General features: G+C 46.5%; 2 protein-coding genes and 1 long non-coding RNA gene across 11 annotated transcripts; 1 reads left to right on the forward strand and 2 right to left on the reverse strand.

The window, feature by feature from the left end:
* Window positions 1-1,523: 1,523 nt before the first annotated feature.
* Window positions 1,524-8,200, reverse strand: nadk2 (NAD kinase 2, mitochondrial). Of its 4 annotated transcripts, XM_028026414.1 has the most exons (14): window positions 8,089-8,200; window positions 7,899-8,009; window positions 7,426-7,820; window positions 6,735-6,823; window positions 5,633-5,721; window positions 5,024-5,105; window positions 4,869-4,952; window positions 3,428-3,567; window positions 3,223-3,316; window positions 3,006-3,143; window positions 2,694-2,749; window positions 2,578-2,631; window positions 2,367-2,490; window positions 1,524-2,288 (listed from the first exon to the last, which is right to left on the reverse strand). In XM_028026414.1, exons 3-14 carry the CDS (start codon window positions 7,645-7,647, stop codon window positions 2,150-2,152), a joined length of 1,311 nt encoding a protein of 436 aa, XP_027882215.1. In that variant the 5' UTR covers window positions 7,648-7,820; window positions 7,899-8,009; window positions 8,089-8,200; the 3' UTR covers window positions 1,524-2,149. The 4 variants fall into 4 exon arrangements, with proteins under 4 accessions (XP_027882215.1, XP_027882216.1, XP_027882217.1 ...); XM_028026415.1 differs by lacking the exon at window positions 7,899-8,009 and having other exon boundaries at window positions 8,089-8,147; XM_028026416.1 differs by lacking the exon at window positions 8,089-8,200 and having other exon boundaries at window positions 3,006-3,101; window positions 7,899-8,082.
* Window positions 8,201-8,893: 693 nt separating this feature from the next.
* Window positions 8,894-18,246, forward strand: LOC114150151 (excitatory amino acid transporter 1). 6 transcript variants are annotated; one of them, XM_028026406.1, is made up of 10 exons: window positions 8,894-9,445; window positions 11,024-11,272; window positions 11,347-11,484; window positions 12,697-12,901; window positions 12,980-13,022; window positions 14,256-14,536; window positions 14,606-14,839; window positions 16,157-16,351; window positions 16,437-16,571; window positions 17,597-18,246. In XM_028026406.1, the coding sequence occupies exons 2-10, from the start codon at window positions 11,134-11,136 to the stop codon at window positions 17,805-17,807; spliced, it is 1,581 nt and encodes a 526-aa protein (XP_027882207.1). In that variant the 5' UTR covers window positions 8,894-9,445; window positions 11,024-11,133; the 3' UTR covers window positions 17,808-18,246. The 6 variants fall into 6 exon arrangements, with proteins under 6 accessions (XP_027882207.1, XP_027882206.1, XP_027882209.1 ...); XM_028026405.1 differs by having other exon boundaries at window positions 11,059-11,272; XM_028026408.1 differs by having other exon boundaries at window positions 11,064-11,272.
* On the reverse strand, window positions 12,974-17,655 carry LOC114150154 (uncharacterized). Its single transcript, XR_003596680.1, has 3 exons — window positions 17,575-17,655; window positions 13,707-13,737; window positions 12,974-13,092 (listed from the first exon to the last, which is right to left on the reverse strand). It is a non-coding gene; the product is annotated as an uncharacterized LOC114150154 (long non-coding RNA).
* Window positions 18,247-18,871: the final 625 nt, after the last annotated feature.

The following is an 18,871-nucleotide window of genomic DNA, read 5'->3' on the forward strand; positions in this document are numbered from 1 at the left end:
GCCGCCGCCGCCATATTGGTCAGGGCCTCGGTGATAAAATGGGTTTATTTACCCAATTCAAGAAAGATGGAGATCAGAAACATTTGGAGTAACTTAAATAAGTTTTATCTAAAAAATGTTTAATTGTATCTCTGTCGTTATGTTTGGTTTGCATTTGAATATTTGAAGCTGTGGTTCTTCGTTCCTCCAGGTCTGAATCTTTTTGTCTGGATTGGACTGATTTCATCCTGCAGAACCTTCAGCAACAGAATCTATTAATCCAGTCTGTCAAAACTTTCCATTTCTGTTCATGTTTGAAACATTTCTACCAAAATAAAGCCAAACCCAGAGCGGCTGTAAAACATTTTTATTAAAACACAAACATCCCAGGAACGGGAACAGGGACGGCGTTCCAGTAGGAACCAGTTCCCTTCAGGACAGACCTACTGGTTCAGGTCCAGACTGGGAGGCGGACCGGAGCCACTGCTGGTTAGAAACCAGTTCATGAGCTGATTAATGCTGACGTCACATTTTCACCTTTTGTAACAATCATTTCCAGAAGTGAGATTTTCCCAGAATGTTCCCCGTCCAGAACCAGAACCAGCAGCCCTGGTTTGGACCTGCTTCCCTCTACAAACTAATAAAACTCAAACTTTCTCCAGCAACACAAACTGAGGCTCTATTATTTAACCTTTGACCTCTGACCTGCTGCTGTGTCACTACGACCAGAACCGGATCGGACTTTAAAAACGGTTTAATGAAATAAAATAAAATACCCAGCAGTGATCAGGTCAAACCCAGAGAAGCTTTTGAACGTTATGACATTTTTATTGGCTGAAACCTTTAAAATGTTGAGGATTTTTCCTGAAAGGTCAAACCAGGTTTTAAAAATGTTTTAATTACAAAGATTAAAATGTCTGAAACTGAAGTTTTACTGGTTTTCATGTTGAATTTGCTTTGAACTGAAAACTTTTTATTTTTAGTTCTTTTGTTTTGATTCTACATGATTTTCCTCATTTTCCATAAAATTAATAAACAAAATAGTTTGAAACTTTAAACTACATCTATATTTGTAGATCTTTATTATAACTGTAAAACATAATTATTATAAAACTTGATAAGCTTTTATTCTGAAGGGCCCTGTAGGTTTTACGGTTCTATAAATAAATTTTATTAGTTAATTATGAGAATAAAAACGGCTCTTTGGACTGTAAAGCCCCTGGGTCAAAATGGCCTAGTCAAAGGAAACAGTAGCTGATTTTCAGACCTTTGCAGAGGCAGAAAAATGAGAAAAACTGGTTTGATTTATGGCTGCAGAAAACCAATGATCAATAATCATCACCGATCATTTTATTCCACTTCCTGTTGCTCAGCTTTTGTCTGTCACAATAAAACATTAATGTTAAATAAAACATTAATGTTAAATAAAACATTAATGTTAAATAAAACAATATTAAATAAAACATTAATATTAAATAAAACATTAATATTAAATAAAACATTAATGTTAAATAAAACATTAATGTTAAATAAAACTGAATCCATTAAAATGTTTCAGGCATTTTAATCAAAAACTGTCGACCAAATTAGCAACATTTCAATCCAAACTGTTGGAAATGCTACATGTTAGCATTCAGATGCTAGTTCAGGCTAGCATAGCTTCTCCAGGTTCCTTCAGGACAGACCTACTGGTTCCAGGTCCAGACTGGGAGAGGGACTGGACCGGTCCGGTACCAGAAACATGAACAAAAGGTTCCAGGAGGAACTTTGGTTTTAAAGTTTTGGGCCTGATCAGAATGTTCTGGGTGTGAAAACTCATCCGGTTTAGCCCAGCGGTTCTCCTTTGGCTGCTTCCCCGGTTCCGGTCCGGTTCTGACGGGTCGGGTTAAATAACCAGAGGCAGATTCTGTGAGGCAGCGGCGCTGCTGTGCAGATAAAACAGGTTTATTATGGGATGTCTGTGTCAGTTACTGGGTAAACTGGTCCAGTGTGTTTATGGGTTTTAGATCTTTGTCCTCTGATTGGACGTTTGGTTTGAGCCAATCAGAGCAGAGCTGGTCACATGGTACAGCAGCTCCACTCTGCTCTGGATCAGAACTTCATTATGGGCTTAGTGAGTCAGACCCTGATCCCGTCTCCATGGCAACAGGCCCGTGGTCGCCGACCCGCCTCACTGGTCCAGCAGGACGGTCCGGAGCCGGTCCTCCTCGCTCACGGTTACCGTGGCGATGGCGCCATCGTTGAACTCGAAGGACGTCCCGCCGTCCACCACCATGCAGGCGTCCCAGCACCGCGAGCGGACGCACACCCTGCAGGAGGAGCAGAAGAAGAAGCTGCAGCGTTCACTGCTTCCTGTCGGCGCCAGACGGCCTAGTCAAAGCACCGACCTGCTGGCGAAGCCTCTCTGCCGGCTGCTGGAGAACACGTGGTTGCTGATTGGCTCCCTGACACTGTAGAAGAGGCGGGGCTCGTCTGGGGCGAACACCAAGGACGCGTTGTAGTCATCGGTTACTGGGCCAGAACCAGAACCAAATGACATCAGAACCAGAAAACATCAGAACCAGAACCAGAACTCGCTCCGCTGGATCAGAAACTCACCTTTCCCTACCAACTCCCTGCTGAGCGGGAGATCAACTCCGGCCTGAGACATTCCTGCAGAACAACAGAACATCAGAACCGGGCCGCTTCGCTCAGAACCGGGCCGCTTTACGTACCGATTCTTAGAACCTCCTCCACAGACTGTTCAGCCAGTTTGTTGATGTTAAAGGACCTGAAGAAGAAAAACTAAAAATAGTTACAACTTAAACAACAATAATCATTTATTTATTCTGAAGTTTATTGATAACTGATCGTTAAACGTTAGAGGCTGAATTCTTTTCTCAGGTTCTGAACAACGCAGGTCCGGTAGGAGGGAAATAAACCGGACCTTTTACAGAACCGGTTAAGAACCGTTCGGTTCTGAAGAACTGCTGGAAACGGCTCAGTTAAAGTTTCAGAATGAGGTCCCGGTTCCGGTCCGGACTCACCAGGCCTTGGACCCGGTTCCGGTGCACACGCTGAGCCCGGAGCTCTTCTGCTTCTCCCAGGGCCCGCCGTCCACAGAGATCTCGTAGTAAGACGCCCTATGGAGGAAGAGACGGGGAGTGAAGACTTTTAGCTGGGCCCTGTGGTGGAAGAGAGTCAGCGTGAGTTCTGGACGGACGTGCGGCCGGCGGGACGGGTCGGGTCGGGCCGGGCCGGTACCTGGAGGACAGAGACTCCCCGATGAAGATCTCGTTCAGGCTCCGCACCGGCAGCAGGCTGGGCTTTGAATAGGCCGGGTGCAGCGCTCCCGCTCCTGAAACGAGGCCCAGAGACAGACAGTTACTGCCAGAACCGGGCCTCCGGAACCAGAACCGATTCCTCTGAGCGACGGTTCTAATGGGTCTTCCGGTTCAGTGAGGCGTACTCTGCTGCCGCTCCACGGTGCTGATCCGGTGGGCCCGGTTGTGTTGCTCCAGGCTCAGCTGCTGCTCATGCAGGTCCACTGGGGTCGGGTTGATCCCGGTTCCCTCCAGGTGAAGCCGGAGCCGCTGGCGCCACAACCACCTGGACACAACAGAACAGCTGGGCCCGGTTCTGATGGGGAGGCTAACAGCCAGCGTTAGCTACAGGGAGGCTAACAGCCAGCGTTAGCTACAGGGAGGCTAACAGCTAGCATTCCCAGGTTGGTCACTAACTGTATCGTGAGAAACGATAGCTGTAGCGTCACATTAGCTGCAACGACTCGTTCTGTTGACAATGTTTTTTGTTTTTTTACCCCTCCAGGGTCTTTTGTGGCTCTAGTGTCCCTTATATGACAGCAGGCTGACAGGAAACGGGGAAGGAGAGAGGGGAACACATGCGGCAAATATCATCGGGTCCGGGAGTTGAACCCGCGACGAGGACTGAAGGCCTCCAAATACGGGTCGCGCTAACCGCTACGCCACGCCGTTGCAATGTTAAAATGTTAAAAGTTTCCTTTACAGAAGAAAATACAAATGATGACTGACCAGCCTAGATATGCTAATTGTTAGCTTACCAAATGCTAATGCCAGCTAGTATTATTCTTCTCATTAGCCAACACCGGTTGCTTAGTTACCGTGCCAGCCTATCACTAATCAGATCAGTGGTTTCTGAATAGATGTGGCCTCTGCTGATCAGGAGTAGCAGCTAGCGTTTAGCTGCAGACTGAACTCTTCATCCTCCTCCTCTTCCTCCAGGTTAAGAGGATCTGGACTGAACAGAACCTTTGTTGGTTCTGTTTCTGCTCATCCTGGGATTAAACCTAATCTCACCTGTTGCTTCTTAATCCAGCTGCCTGAATCTCTAGATTTACACACCGAGACAAAATAATTCACACCAACTGAAGGTCAGACGTAAAACCTGAGGAAACTAACAATTCCTGGTTTACAGAGGAAATCTGAAAAGTGTGGCGTGCTTTTACCTCCAGTCCCTCTGACTCGTCCGAGGACTCTGCAAAGGTGAAGCTCTGCAGACGTTTGAAGCTGGCAGAGACCTCTGGGGCAAAGGCATGCCACACTTTCCAGCTGGTTTTCTAGGAAACCATGAATCATCTTCGCTCCACTTCCTGTTCCAGCCGGAGCGATGAGCTGCGTTCGCTAAGCTCAGAGCCTTTAGCCTGATCTCTGCGGCTAAGACCAGCTGAAGCTCTAAGCCAATCAGAGCAGCCGACCCGGCGTGTCGACGGCGGCGGCAGCATGGCGCTCTGCAGCGCTAAGCAGAGGATCAACGAGTCGCTGCCAAGTCCTGGGACACGGCAGCATGTGACTCGCTAACCTGTCCTTAACCAGCTGGAACGCAGGTAAACACGCACCTGAACTCACCACGAGAATCAGGTAAATACGCACCTGAACTCACCACGGCAGAGCCGCTCCAGGGCCTCTGGGAAGGCGTGGGTGTAGCGCACCGGCAGACACAGGTGACCTTCTGACCTGGTGGAGAGACGGCCAGGTGAAGCAGGTGATGCAGGGGGCGTGGCTTAACCAATGGGGGCGGGGCTTACCTCTCTGGGTCCGTGTTCACCCCAACGACCGGTTTGTCCTTGTTCAGAACTTTACTGGCCACCAGCAGCATCGTCCCATCACCTGGACCACAAACTGTTATCAGAACCAGAACCAGAACCAGAGACGCTCTGATCTGCATTTTAAGTTCATGTTTCATAAACAAGCAAAGAAAACATGAACCCAACATTAGCAGAACCGACCCATGACCCAGAGGCCCGTTCTCAGGAGAAACCGGACCTCCAGATACAAGACGTTCTGCAGGATTTGACCCAATAATTCAGTGATGCTGCAGGATCTCCTGTAGCAGTCAGTGTACCAGCGGCCTCTGACTGTAATGAGTCTCCACAGTCAGCCCGTGTGGGGTCAAAGGTCAGGGGTTATTTCAGCTATTTAGACGCCAACCAGCTGGACAAACAGGACCTTGTTGCCATGGTTACACATTATTTCTGTCTGAAGGTTGAAGATACAGAAATCCTTCCAGCTTCGTCCAGAACTCAACAAGTTCAATAAAACTAAAGTTACATAAAGAGAATAATTAAACTTTATCTCTGGAGCAACAGCGACGCTGAGCTCTGATTGGTCACCAGGACCAGATGGGCGGAGCTTACCTCCAGCAGAGACTATGGCGTCGGCCCACCGGACCACTTCCTCATCGTACTCCCCTCTCCTCACCACCCGCACCTCCATGCCGGCGCTCCTGCAGACACATGAGAGCTGCAGGGCAACGCAGCAACATGCAGCAACATGTAGCAACAACAAGCAGCAACAACATGTAGCAGCAACATGTAGCAGCAACATGTAGCAACAACACGCAACAACATGTAGCGACAACACGCAACATGTAGCGACAACACGCAACAACAACATGCAGCAACATGTAGCGACAACATGTAGCAACAACATGTAGCAACAACATGTAGCAACAACAAGCAGCAACAACATGTAGCAGCAACATGTAGCAACAACATGTAGCAACAACATGTAGCAACAACAAGCAGCAACAACATGCAGCAACATGTAGCAACAACATGCAGCAACAACAAGCAGCAACAACATGTAGCAGCAACATGTAGCAACAACACGCAACAACAACATGCAGCAGCAACATGCAGCAGCAACAAGCAGCAACATGTAGCGACAACACGCAACAACAACATGCAGCAACATGTAGCTACAACATGCAGCAACAACATGCAGCAACATGTAGCGACAACAAGCAACAACAACATGCAGCAGCAACATGTAGCAACATGTAGCGACAACACGCAACATGTAGCGACAACACGCAACAACAACATGCAGCGACAACATGTAGCAACAACATGTAGCAACAACATGTAGCAACAACAAGCAGCAACAACATGCAGCAACATGTAGCGACAACAAGCAACAACAACATGCAGCAGCAACATGTAGCAACAACAAGCAGCAACATGTAGCGACAACACGCAACAACAACATGCAGCGACAACATGCAGCAACAACATGCAGCAACATGTAGCGACAACAAGCAACAACAACATGCAGCAACAACAAGCAGCAACAACATGCAGCAACATGTAGCGACAACAAGCAACAACAACATGCAGCAACAACAAGCAGCAACAACATGTAGCAACAACATGTAGCAACAACATGCAGCAACAACAAGCAGCAACAACAAGCAACAACAAGCAGCAACAACAAGCAGCAACAAGCAGCTGGACTCACTGCAGGCTCTGGACGATGTGCTCCACGTTGCTGGTGTGGATGTTGTGGCGCTCCAGCAGGCCGCTGTAGCTGGAGCCCTTCATGGCTAGCTGAAAGAAACCAGAGGTCAAAGGTTAAAGGTCGAAGTGATGGAGCCATGGAGGTTTTGTTCTCAGCTGTCAACACCAACAGGCACAGAAACAGAACAAGTTCTAGCTGTGGAAAACAGTCGCTGACTGGCAGCATCGCTCCTCCTGACCAGCAGGGGGCGACAGTGGAAAGACTATTTTAATAGAAAGAAAGTTCCAGAACCAGAACTTGGTACCAGCAGCCATCTGCCCCGACCGACTGGAGGCTGAGAACACATTAGAAACACCAGAGCCCTGAGCTGGAGTGCCTTGCTCAGGGGCAAAAAGGAAATGATGTAGAAACTCAACAGAGAGGCGACAATAAAGGGTTAAAGTGCTTCAGGCAGTCTGGAGGGGCTGGACACACTTTTCAGATTTTAATGTGAAAACATGCAGAAACTCCGTTTTCCCTCCAGATCTGCACCGTCCGGTTTCCCTGACCCGTTTAGATCCAACAGAAGCACAAATACCAGAACCCTGACCAGTATAACCCAGTATGATCAGTGTAACCAGAACCCTGACCAGTATAACCCAGTCCCAGTGTAACCCACCCTACTTTGGACCCGTCCAGAACTGTTCCTTACCAGCTGCTTCAGGTCCTCCTCAGACAGTCCCGCGTACCGGTACCGCTGCTGCTCGAACTCATACCGGGTGGTTTTGGTAACCACGGCAACCCTGTCCGGTTTGAACCCAGTTCTTGGTTCCGTGGAGGAGCAACCTGCTGCGGCGTGCAAAGGCCGCAGGAAGCCGCTCCTGGCCACCCGGTTCCCGAACCGCAGCAGGTTCACCACCGGGCAGCGAGCCATTCCTCCGAGCGGGGCGGGAACCAGGACCTGAAAGCCGGATTATGGCGAACCGAACCGAGCCGAGCCGAGCCGAGGGTTCTGGAGCTGCTGTTAATGAGGGGACATGGTCGGTCCAGGAGCAGCCGTCAGTCCGTGAAGGTCACCGGGTCTAGCCGCTATCCAGCCCGGTGTCTCTGTGAGGAAGACAGCAACAGATGAGCAGCTGGTTAACTAGTTAGCCGCTAACCTGGTTAACTCGCGGCGGTGCTGACCCAGCTAAAGCTGCTAGCAGCGGGGCTCGTTGCAGCCCTAAAGCCGCTTATTGAAGCCGTTCCTCGGATTTAACTCGTCAGCTCGGAGCGCAATGAGGCAGCGACCCGGTTCTGAACAGAACCAGAACCAGAAAACATTAAATAAAGAGAAAAACACGAAACTTCAGAGGAGCAAAGCTGCTACACATACCAGGCACCTTGGCACGTACTCCGAATCTACGTAACTTACGTAGAGTTCCTCTAGATTGGCTACGTACGTGACGCAGCAGGTGCTGGGAATTCCAGCTTCTCTCCGAGATCCGCTTCATTTGGCTCCTAAAAGAGCCGGATCTTCTAGCCGCTAACCGGCTCTTTAATTGCTACTGATACAACAGCTTAAATAAAAGGATTTCAACAAGGGAGTCGTGACCCCTATGGGGGTCGCGGAGGTACTGCATGGGGGCAAGAGATTTCTGATAAATTAGACATTTTTGCTTATTGTTATGTTTTATATACTCATTAACCTGAGTATAGCTTGTTACACATTCCTGAAATAAGGCATTAAATAATATACTTCAATTATAAATGAACACATTCAGCGAGCAAAATCTGTTAATTATGTTAAAAGTTTTGCATTTTATGTAAAATAAAGTGTGTTCATGACAGTGACGATGTTAGGCCATCATTTCTGTATTTAAATTTGCATAAATTTACAGTTTACTTCTCCTGATTGGAATCGACCATAAAAAGAGTTGAAATTGAAGATGTTGGTCTTTTTAATGTATTAAAAGTTTGGATTTTAATCTGAATTTTGCTTTTATGGACGTGTTTGTTCCTTTGTTGTATTTTAATTCAACTATTGGAGGATGAAGGTGGTCCGATCCGGTATCAGAACCAGAACCATTTCCTAGTGTTTGGGTCTCATTCTCCAGTCTGAGGAGTCGGAACCGAGCTGGAAGTCGCACAGACGGGTTATTCCGTTCACAGAGCCTCCTGGGTTTGAGGTTTGAGAAAGTCTCCCTGACCTGCTCCTGTTCCTGCTCCTGCTCCTGTTCCTGCTCCTGCTCCTGCTCCTGCTCCTCCTCCTGCTCCTGCTCCTGATTTGGGGGAATCTTCTCCTCTAATTTTACCCCGTCCTCCTGGGAAGGCCTCTCCGCAGTCAGGTCACCTATTCCCGCTCCAGCTCCATTTTTCCAGCTAATTGTGCTGCGGTTTCCCTCTGAGGATCCATCCTGAACTATACCAAGTCCCGAGCGGGAAGGAGCGCATCCTCCAAACCTCATTCCTGTTTTCCGCCTGAAACGATTCGGTTTATTCCCACAAACAGACGCGACGTGATCGCAGCTTCCCAGAGGAGGAGCGGAGCGGCGACGGACGGAGTCCTGGGAGGTTTCACAGCTGAAACTGTGTCAGAGGACGTCTCCTGATCTGTCCTCCTGTCCCCGTCCCTCCCTCCGCTGGAGCGGGAGGTGAAGAAGCTCAGCGCCCAGCAGCAGCAGGATCAGAGCAGGACGTTTTCCTCCGACCTGCAGCCGCATCACTGAGACCGGAAGGCAGACAGGTGACAGGTGAGCGCAGATTCATCCTTCTTTACACGATGCAGCAGGAGAGGAACCGGGTTCTGCAGCACATCCAGAGTTCTCCTGCTGGGTCAAATGTCTCCTCAGACTTTAACCTTTACATTAAACTAATGACATCTCTGGCTAATTCCGCAGCAGATCGGTTGAGTCGTGATTAATTGATAACTGACATATCGTCACTAATTTTCTCTGCGATTAATCGTTAACTGAAAACTGTATAAAAATATACAATTTGCACTTAAGATAAAAACATTTTTTATCACCAGGCTAAAATCTGTTTTCATTCAGATTTACTAAAGCAATGCTATTAAAGTTTAGGCAATGTTTGTTTGTTTTCTTATTTTTACAAGGAATTAAATTATTTGTATCTTTTAATGAATTTCTAATATTGCATAAAAAGGCTCAATGACTGTACCATTTTAATATCCGATTAACTGATTGACCATCACAATAATAGATTAATCGATTCCTAAATTAATTGTTAGCTGCTGCCCTAGTTTGTTCATTTTTACCCCCAGATGAGTCCCTTCGAGTGAAACTGGAAATCTGAATCCCAGTTAGTGACAGGAAAAGCTTCCAGTTTCAGAGAACCAGCCGGCACTGAAACAAACCGTAACAGTTTATCTGTTGGGATTTAAACATTTCTGGAAAAGGTTTTGGACGCTGACATCCATCCAGCAGGAGGTGGAACCGAAATATTTAGAAGAAATGATGTTGGAAAGTGTTTCCTCCATTGTTCCCTGCAAACATCCGATCCTGACGGACATTTTCTCCCAGCAGGAAATACGTCACGCGGTCACAGTGACGTAAATATGCTGCGAAAAAAGTATTCACAGGTTTCTTATTTTATCTTGTCACAATTAAATGCTAGCTAAATATTCAGCTTTGTTTGGCTAGTATTCAAATTTACGTCCCCATAACCGGATGTGGACTGTCAAAATAAAAGCGGGGTCTTGCTGTAGCTCCTTTGGTAAAACCTGAATGACATTTCAAACGGCCCACGCTTTGTTTTATCCTGAAATTATGTAAATGAGAAGAAGTAAAAAAAATATCCGATGAGCTTCGCAAGGCCCAGCTTATATTTTGATCGTCCACTTCCGGTTATCAGCAAGTAAATTTGCATATTAGCTAAACATTTAGCTGAGAGCTAAATATCTAAAGATTTAGCTTGCTGGCTAAATATTTAGTTACCAAGCTAAATATTTAACCTCCAACTAAATATTTAGTTTGTAAACTAATTAGTTAGCAAGCTACATGTTTAGTGCTAAATCAGAACTAGTTTGAAGCTAAATATTCACCCAGCTAATTAAACATTTAGTTTTAAACTGTGACGTTGATGAATGTATGAATAAAGCCCATTTTTATCTTATTACAGGCTAAATAACCCAAATTATTGCTGCTGATTTTCACCGTGTCACTTTACAAACATCAGTATGATTTAAATGAATGTTTGTGTTTTTACAGTGTTTTAATGAATCATTCACTGATTCTCATGTTGTTCATGGTAGACATGTTGGTGACATTACTGCCTCACAGGAAGAATATTTCTGATTTATTCTTTATTAGAAAAGCCGTGTATCGTCTGTCTGTTCTGTTTCCAGAACAGACTGGGAAGTGAGAGGTTGTGGGTTTGAATCCCGGCTGAATAAGGGAGCGTTCCTCCGTGTGTGAGCAGGATGCAGCGGATCAGGGAAGGGATCCACATCCGGACCATGAAGGCCAAGAGGAAAGTGGAGGAGATCTCCAAGGAGGACGTCCAGGCCTTCCTGAGGAAGAACGCGTTTGTGCTCTTCACGGTGGGCGCCGTGGTCGTAGGTGTGTGGCCCTCAGCAGGCGTCCCGCCGTCCGGCTGCGGCCGAGCGGAGAGTCACCGGTTCCTCTCTGTGCAGGGATCATCCTGGGCTTCGCTCTGCGTCCCTACAGGATGAGCTACCGGGAGGTGAAGTACTTCTCCTTTCCTGGAGAGGTTCTGATGAGGATGCTGCAGATGTTGGTGCTGCCGCTGCTCGTCTCCAGCCTGATCACCGGTCAGATTCCTCCGCCACGTATCCATCCGCAGCTCGCCGTCAGGTTACCTGGCACCAACAGAGACTCGTGTTTCACTGAGTCTGAAATGTTCAACCGGCCCTTTAAATGGGCTCAATGTGAATAAAATGTCTTAAAGTAAAACTCATCATCAGTGATGAAGATCCTGAAACACCTTCAGGCAGAAAGTCAATATTTTCCATCATTTCATGTAAAATGAGAGAATCTTCCAGGGAACCAAATGAAACATTAAGATCCTTCGTTAGCAGACGGAACCAGACGGAACCAGACGGACCGTCTGGATCGGTTTAAAGCTGGAGGTCAGGGCCAATCAGGGCAGAAAGTTTGGATCAGAAAATAATTCATTTTTCGTCTCCAGCGTCACTTCAGGAAAGTTTTAATCTGATGTAATGAAGACAGACAGGAAGTTGAAACGATGAGCCTGATGTTGGTGGATGATTATGGGATGCTAATGGCTAATAGCAATCTGCTAGCGTTAACTTTAGCTTCATATTAATGGATGTCGTTCTGAACTATTTTAAATGACTTTGGATCATTTCAGAGGAAACTAAACTTAACTGACCTCCAGCAACGACTGACTGCTAAGCTAGCTGCTACATTAAAAGGTCACTTCCTGCTGTGAATATCAAAATAAAAGCACTTCCTGCCCGTTCATTCAGAAGTTTAACATTTGTTTTGTTCATTAAATCTGAACATTGTTGTATTTAGAATAAAGAATAAAAGTTTTAAATGTGGATTATTAAAACTTCGGCGCTGAGTCAGAAGAATAAAAACGGGAATAAATTTAGTTGAGTTTATAATGACAGAGAGAAACAGTTATTACAGGAAACTGAAATTCAACATTAACAGATTTAATTATTAGTTTCTTAGACCATAAATGTCTTTTTATTTCTAACAGGGTACATTTTATGTTCTTTTAAAAATATATCAAGAAGTCTTTAGGAGAATTTTGGATGAAAATGTTAAAACTTAAGAAGAAATCTGTTGATAAATATTAAAATATCAGAGAATAATTATTAAATGTTGATGTAATAATTTAGACAAACAGGTTTTAATGAGAAAATATTAACTGAGTCTGCAGAGACTTTAGAGCTAAATGATGGAAACTCAGCTTGTGTTTGTATGTGGAGGATTTTAAAACGAGTATTTATTATTATTCCCTCCCAGCTGTGATAAACGTTTTGTGACTTCAGGCATGGCGGCGCTGGACAGCAAGGCGTCAGGGAAGATGGGAATGCGCGCTGTGATTTACTACATGACCACCACCATCATCGCCGTCTTCGTCGGGATCATCATCGTCCTCATCATCCATCCAGGAAAAGGCTCCAAGGACGAGTTTGGGAAGCAGCAGACCATCGAGCAGGTCAGCCCCGCCGACGCCTTCCTGGACCTCATCAGGTGATTTCAGACTCAAACCTCCCAAAGTTCAAGCCGCCGGCGAGTCGCAGCTAAACGCTTCTTATGGTCTCGTTTCAGAAACATGTTCCCTCCAAACCTGGTCCAGGCCTGCACACAGCAGGTCAGTGAGTTCAGATGAACAACGTTTGACCTCGTCTTCATCAGCACTTCTTACAACCTGCAGGGTTTCTCTGCAAACATTACAGAAAAATGGTTTTATTTAGGCAGCTTTTATTTTTAACAACGATGAATCATTGAGGCAGAAAGTTTCATAAACATTTCAGTTTGTTCCTGATTTATGAGCTGAATCTGGTAAAAATATCAAACATAAATCAGTCTGACCACAGGAACCAGACTTTATCTCCAACAAGGTGGTTCCCATGGAAACAGGCAAACGAAAGATGATATGCAGTAACTAACATTAGTCAGTTACTGTTTGCTGAAACGTCTCAGAAGTTTGAACTGAAACTGAGTGAAAAAGCAGCTGAAGTTAAAATGAAAATCATCCATGATGATGAAAACGTCTGCTGAGCCGCTAAAAGCACAGCTAACTGTTCATGTAGCGCTATGGCTAACGTTAAAAACATTTAGAGCCACTAAATTTTGCCACATAAATCATAACTTTACTGTTTTGTGATCCGGTCCAGAAAATGACTTTTATTCTGTACCCAGAATGCATCACTGCAGACAGTTTACAGTTTAAACTCTGCTGGTGACCTGATGTCTACGATCAAGTTAGCCAAATCAGCAGAGCTAGCAAAACTCAACGACGGAAACTGAAAGTTTAGAAAAATCACTTCCTGACCTTTACAGCCTGGTGTAATGACAGATCTGACCTGTGGAGGGCGACAGAGATAACACATGTTCAGTCATGGACACGTGGCTGAAATAAGAGCTGTAGCGTTAGCTTCTGCTAAATACCATGTTGGTGTAGCACTTTAGTGTTAGCTTCTGCTAAATACTATGTTGGTGCAGCACTTTAGCGTTAGCTTCTGCTAAATACCATGTTGGTGCAGCACTTTAGCATTAGCTTCTGCTAAATACCATGTTAGTGCAGCACTTTAGCGTTAGCTTCTGCTAAATACCATGTTGGTGCAGCACTTTAGCGTTAGCTTCTGCTAAATACCATGTTGGTGCAGCACTTTAGCGTTAGCTTCTGCTAAATCCTCCAGGTGTGTGTGATGTAGACTCAACGGGTCGATCCTCTGAGGTTCTGGTCCAGAGAGACGTGATTGGGTGGCTGGTTGGCCATGATGAGAACTTCCTGTTCCTCACTTCCTGAAGAGGTTCAGTTGGACCGAGACCCGGTGAAGGAGGAGAACTCGACCAAACTCAAACTCTCCTCTCTCAACAGTTCAAGACCAAATATGGAAAGAGGACGGTCCATGTGACGGTCACAGTGAACGAGTCGCTTTTCAACTCCACCAACGGTACCCAGGAGGTCATGGAGGTCACCAGGGAGGAGGTGATCCCCATACCTGGCCAGGTGAACGGGGTCAACGCTCTGGGCCTGGTGGTCTTCTCCATGTGCTTCGGTCTGATAATCGGCAACATGAAGGAGCAGGGCCAGGTGCTCAGAGATTTCTTCGACAGCCTAAATGAAGCCATCATGAGCCTGGTGGCCATCATCATGTGGTAAATCTCCGTTTTCACCGTCTGCCCTCCCTCCGACCTGCAGTCACGCTGCTCTTCTTCTCCCTGCAGGTACGCTCCCGTCGGCATCCTGTTCCTGATCGCGGGGAAGATCGTGGAGATGGACGACCTGACGCAGATGGGAGGCCAGCTGGGCATGTACACCATCACCGTCATCATCGGGCTGCTGATCCACGGCGTTCTCATTCTGCCCACGCTGTACTTCGTCATCACTCGACAGAATCCCTTCATCTTCATCGCCGGGCTCCTCCAGGCTCTGGTCACGGCGTTGGGAACGTCTTCCAGGTGAGGAAGGTTTCCTTCACACCGCTGGATGTTTTGGTCATTCAGACTTCAATGATTAAATGTGTCTGTAGTCAGAAATAGACGCCCAGGTACAGGTTCAAATCCCTGCTGCTGGTTTTTGCTGCATGTTTTCTTCTTCTCTGATTAATCACAGCCAAAAAAACCCTTAAAAGGAAAAATCACCAGGAATCTTTCACCTGTTAATGAATCCAACAAGAAGCAACCTGGTTGCTAAATGAAGAATAAATGTCCTTTAGTTTTATTGCACTTTATCAACTCCAGAGGATCCCAGAGTGCATCACTCTGCTTCAGTCACACACCAAGTACCAGCGCCACCTGCTGGGCCCTCTGACCACCAGCAGGTGGCGCTGGCGAAATGTCCTGCCCAAAGACACAACTGCAGATCAGGAGTCGAACCGGCAACCCACCGACTGAAGGACGAACTGCAACCACCGTCGTCCAAGTGAAGCTTTTATCTTCAGCCTTAGCTAAACCATTAGCATCATCTGTTACCATCCTCTGTTAGCGTCCTCTGCTAGCTTCATCCATTAGCATCATTCGTTAACGTCCTCTGTTAGCATCCTCATTAGCTTCACCCATTAGCATCATCTGTTAACGTCCTCTGTTAGTGTCCTCGTTAGCTTCATCCATTAGCATCCTCCATTAGCGTCTTTCGTTAGCGTCCTCTTTTAGCGTCCTCCGTTAGCTTCATCCGTTAGCGTTTTCCATTAGCATCATCTGTTAGTGTCCTCTGCTAGCTTCATCCATTAGCATCCTCCGTTAGCATCATCTGTTAACGTCCTCTGTTAGCGTTTTCCGTTAGCTTCATCCGTTAGCGTCCTCTGTTAGCTCCATCCGTTAGCATCCTCTGTTAGCGTCCTCCGTTAGCATCATCCATTAGCACCATCCATTAGCATCCTCTGTTAGCATCATCCGTTAGCTTCGTTTCCATCCAAATGTCAGGATGAATTTTGATATTTTTTAAATGTTGCAAAAAAGAAGAAAAGAAAATGTGAATTAGACTTTTTTCCATCTGCTGGTTCAGAGAATCAAGAGATCAGAAAAAATATCACTTTGATTAATGAATCTTCATTTTTTCATCCTGAATAATCTGCATTATTACTAGTCTGTAACTTTACAAACTGCAGATCTAGAATTGGAAATCTAGACCATCTAGATTTTCAGAGCGAACTGAAGAGACATCCAGCTGAGATCAGTCTGAGTTCTGACGCCCGGTCCGGGTCGTCAGCGATGTTCTGGGTCCGGTCGGTACCGTAGGTCCTCTGAAGCGTTTCTCCTGTCCGTGTCGCCGTCCAGCTCCGCCACGCTGCCCGTCACCTTCAAGTGTCTGGAGGAGAACAACCGCATCGACAAGCGGATCACGCGCTTCGTGCTGCCGGTCGGCGCCACCATCAACATGGACGGCACGGCTCTGTACGAGGCGCTGGCGGCCATCTTCATCGCCCAGGTCAACAACATGGAGATGAACTTCGGTCAGATCATCACCATCAGGTAAATGAGCGTAACCATGACGACGGTTCTATAGACATTAACCCGACCAGTAAGACTCACTGGTTTCTGTCTCCTGACTGGGAAGCATCACCGCGACGGCGGCCAGCATTGGCGCCGCCGGCATCCCGCAGGCGGGCCTGGTTACCATGGTGATCGTACTGACCTCCGTCGGACTTCCTACCGATGACATCACTCTCATCATCGCAGTCGATTGGTTCCTGTGAGTATAATCTCAGTAAACACGGACCGACCAGGTCAAAGGTTACCGCTGTCGGATTCTCATCTGGGGTCATTCTAAAGGTCAACGGCAGCTCCACATCTACCAGCACCTACTGACACACTTCTCTTCTCCCCGGAGCCTCGTGCCACATCTTCCCCTGTATTGAATATTTTAGCAACGAGTTTTAACATAGAAACATAATTAGGTTCCAAATTAATTGTTTCAATTAGAAACCAGGACCAGAAATTACTCGGCTAACTGGGGCGATGGGAAAACGGTTCGGCTAACTGGGGCGATGGGACAACGGTTTGGCTAACTGGGGCGATGGGACAACGGTTTGGCTAACTGGGGCGATGGGACAACGGTTTGGCTAACTGGGGCGATGGGACAACGGTTCGGCTAACTGGGGCGATGGGACAACGGTTTGGCTAACTGGGGCGATGGGACAACGGTTCGGCTAACTGGGGCGATGGGACAACGGTTCGGCTAACTGGGGCGATGGGACAACGGTTCGGCTAACTGGGGCGATGGGACAACGGTTCGGCTAACTGGGGCGATGGGACAACGGTCCAGTTCAGCTGTGAGGGGTTCTGCAGGTTCTGCTCACAGCAGGACGATAGGAACGCTTCCAGGTTCACTGAGGGAGAAACTAAATGATAAACTAAAATATAAACTAAATGGTAACAGCTGGTGAACCTGGATTAGCATCATTTCATGTTTCTACTGCCAGTTTGACTCTGAAACGTTCTGCATAAAACATTTATTAAGCATTTATAAAACATTTATTAAGCATTTATTAAGCATTTATTAAACATTTATTAAGCATTTATTAAACATTTACTCGACATTCTGCTCAGGGTTAGAAGCTAGGATCCTTATTCTTCTCGTTTCTTTAACAAACGTCTCTGTTGGAACATTTTCATTTCTTACCAGTTAAAGAACCAGCAGAACGTTTTGAGCCGAAGAAAACCAAACTGGTTCTGATGTTAAACAGAGAACTGACCAGAACCCGTCTCTCCGGTCAGGGACCGCCTTCGGACCACCACCAACGTCCTGGGAGACTCGATCGGCGCCGGCATCGTGGAGTTCCTGTCCCGACACGAGCTGCGCAGCCGAGACGTGGAGATGGGGAACTCTGTGGTGGAGGAGAAGGAGAGGAAGAAACCCTACAAGCTGATCTCCCAGGACAGCGACCTGGAGAACGACAAGCGCACGCACAGCGAGTCCAACATGTAGGACCAGAACCAGAACCCACTGCTGGTTCTGGAACCTGAACTCCTGCTTCAGCATCGGGTCACTGTCATTTGTTCATCCATCATCATGACTGCATTTGTTTGCCTGTAGATTCAGTAGATCCAGTTTCCTCTCATGAGCCGAGGAAACATTTTGGAACCAAACGCAAAAAAACTTTCATGTAAAAGTAGAAAAAAGTCTAAAAATCGCTTTAAAACTTTCCTCCATGAACTTTATAGTTTAGATTCTGAGACGTTTTTTAAAGTTTCATGTCAGTGTTTTGGTTTTTTACAGGCCTGAACGTCCAGTTCAGTTTTAGGTTTCATCCGTTTCTGTCCAATAAACGTGATCACCTGAACGAGCTGATTGATCACTTTGTGAAAACATTTTAATTAGAGAAATAAATCCAGTAAAATAAAGAAATTCTTTGTTTGTTTTCTGACCCAAAAGTTTGAAATGTTAAAAATGTTTTGACAGGAAAATAATTTGAAAATCTTTTATTCACTGGTAGCAACTCATGAGTTACATCAGTCACAAGCCTCATGTGACCTTAGTGGCCCCATTAGGGACCGTACTGGTCTTATTACTGACCTTAATGGCCCCATTAGGGACCGTACTGGTCTTATTACTGACCGTACTGGTCTTATTACTGACCTTAATGGCCCCATTAGGGACCGTACTGGTCTTATTACTGACCTTAATGGCCCCATTAGGGACCGTACTGGTCTTATTACTGACCGTACTGGTCTTATTACTGACCTTAGTGGCCCCATTAGGGACCGTACTGGTCTTATTACTGACCGTACTGGTCTTATTACTGACCTTAGTGGCCCCATTCGGGACCGTACTGGTCTTATTACTGACCGTACTGGTCTTATTACTGACCTTAGTGGCCCCATTAGGGACCGTACTGGTCTTATTACTGACCGTACTGGTCTTATTACTGACCTTAGTGGCCCCATTCGGGACCGTACTGGTCTTATTACTGACCGTACTGGTCTTATTACTGACCTTAGTGGCCCCATTAGGGACCGTACTGGTCTTATTACTGACCGTACTGGTCTTAT

The sequence above is a fragment of the Xiphophorus couchianus genome, chromosome 8 (genome assembly GCF_001444195.1).
Source record: "Xiphophorus couchianus chromosome 8, X_couchianus-1.0, whole genome shotgun sequence".
Lineage (NCBI taxonomy): Eukaryota > Metazoa > Chordata > Actinopteri > Cyprinodontiformes > Poeciliidae > Xiphophorus > Xiphophorus couchianus.

Excerpts from the sequence above, each read along its gene's own strand:
- nadk2 (XM_028026414.1), bottom strand. The coding sequence starts at position 7,647 with ATGGCTCGCTGCCCGGTGGTGAACCTGCTGCGGTTCGGGAACCGGGTG. Across the intron at positions 6,824-7,425 it reads AGGAGGACCTGAAGCAGCTG|CTAGCCATGAAGGGCTCCAG; the intron begins GTAAGGAACAGT and ends GGTTTCTTTCAG. Across the intron at positions 5,106-5,632 it reads CGCCATAGTCTCTGCTGGAG|GTGATGGGACGATGCTGCTG; the intron begins GTAAGCTCCGCC and ends TTTGTGGTCCAG.
- LOC114150151 (XM_028026406.1), top strand. The coding sequence starts at position 11,134 with ATGCAGCGGATCAGGGAAGGGATCCACATCCGGACCATGAAGGCCAAG. Across the intron at positions 11,485-12,696 it reads CGTCTCCAGCCTGATCACCG|GCATGGCGGCGCTGGACAGC; the intron begins GTCAGATTCCTC and ends TTGTGACTTCAG. Across the intron at positions 13,023-14,255 it reads TCCAGGCCTGCACACAGCAG|TTCAAGACCAAATATGGAAA; the intron begins GTCAGTGAGTTC and ends CTCTCTCAACAG.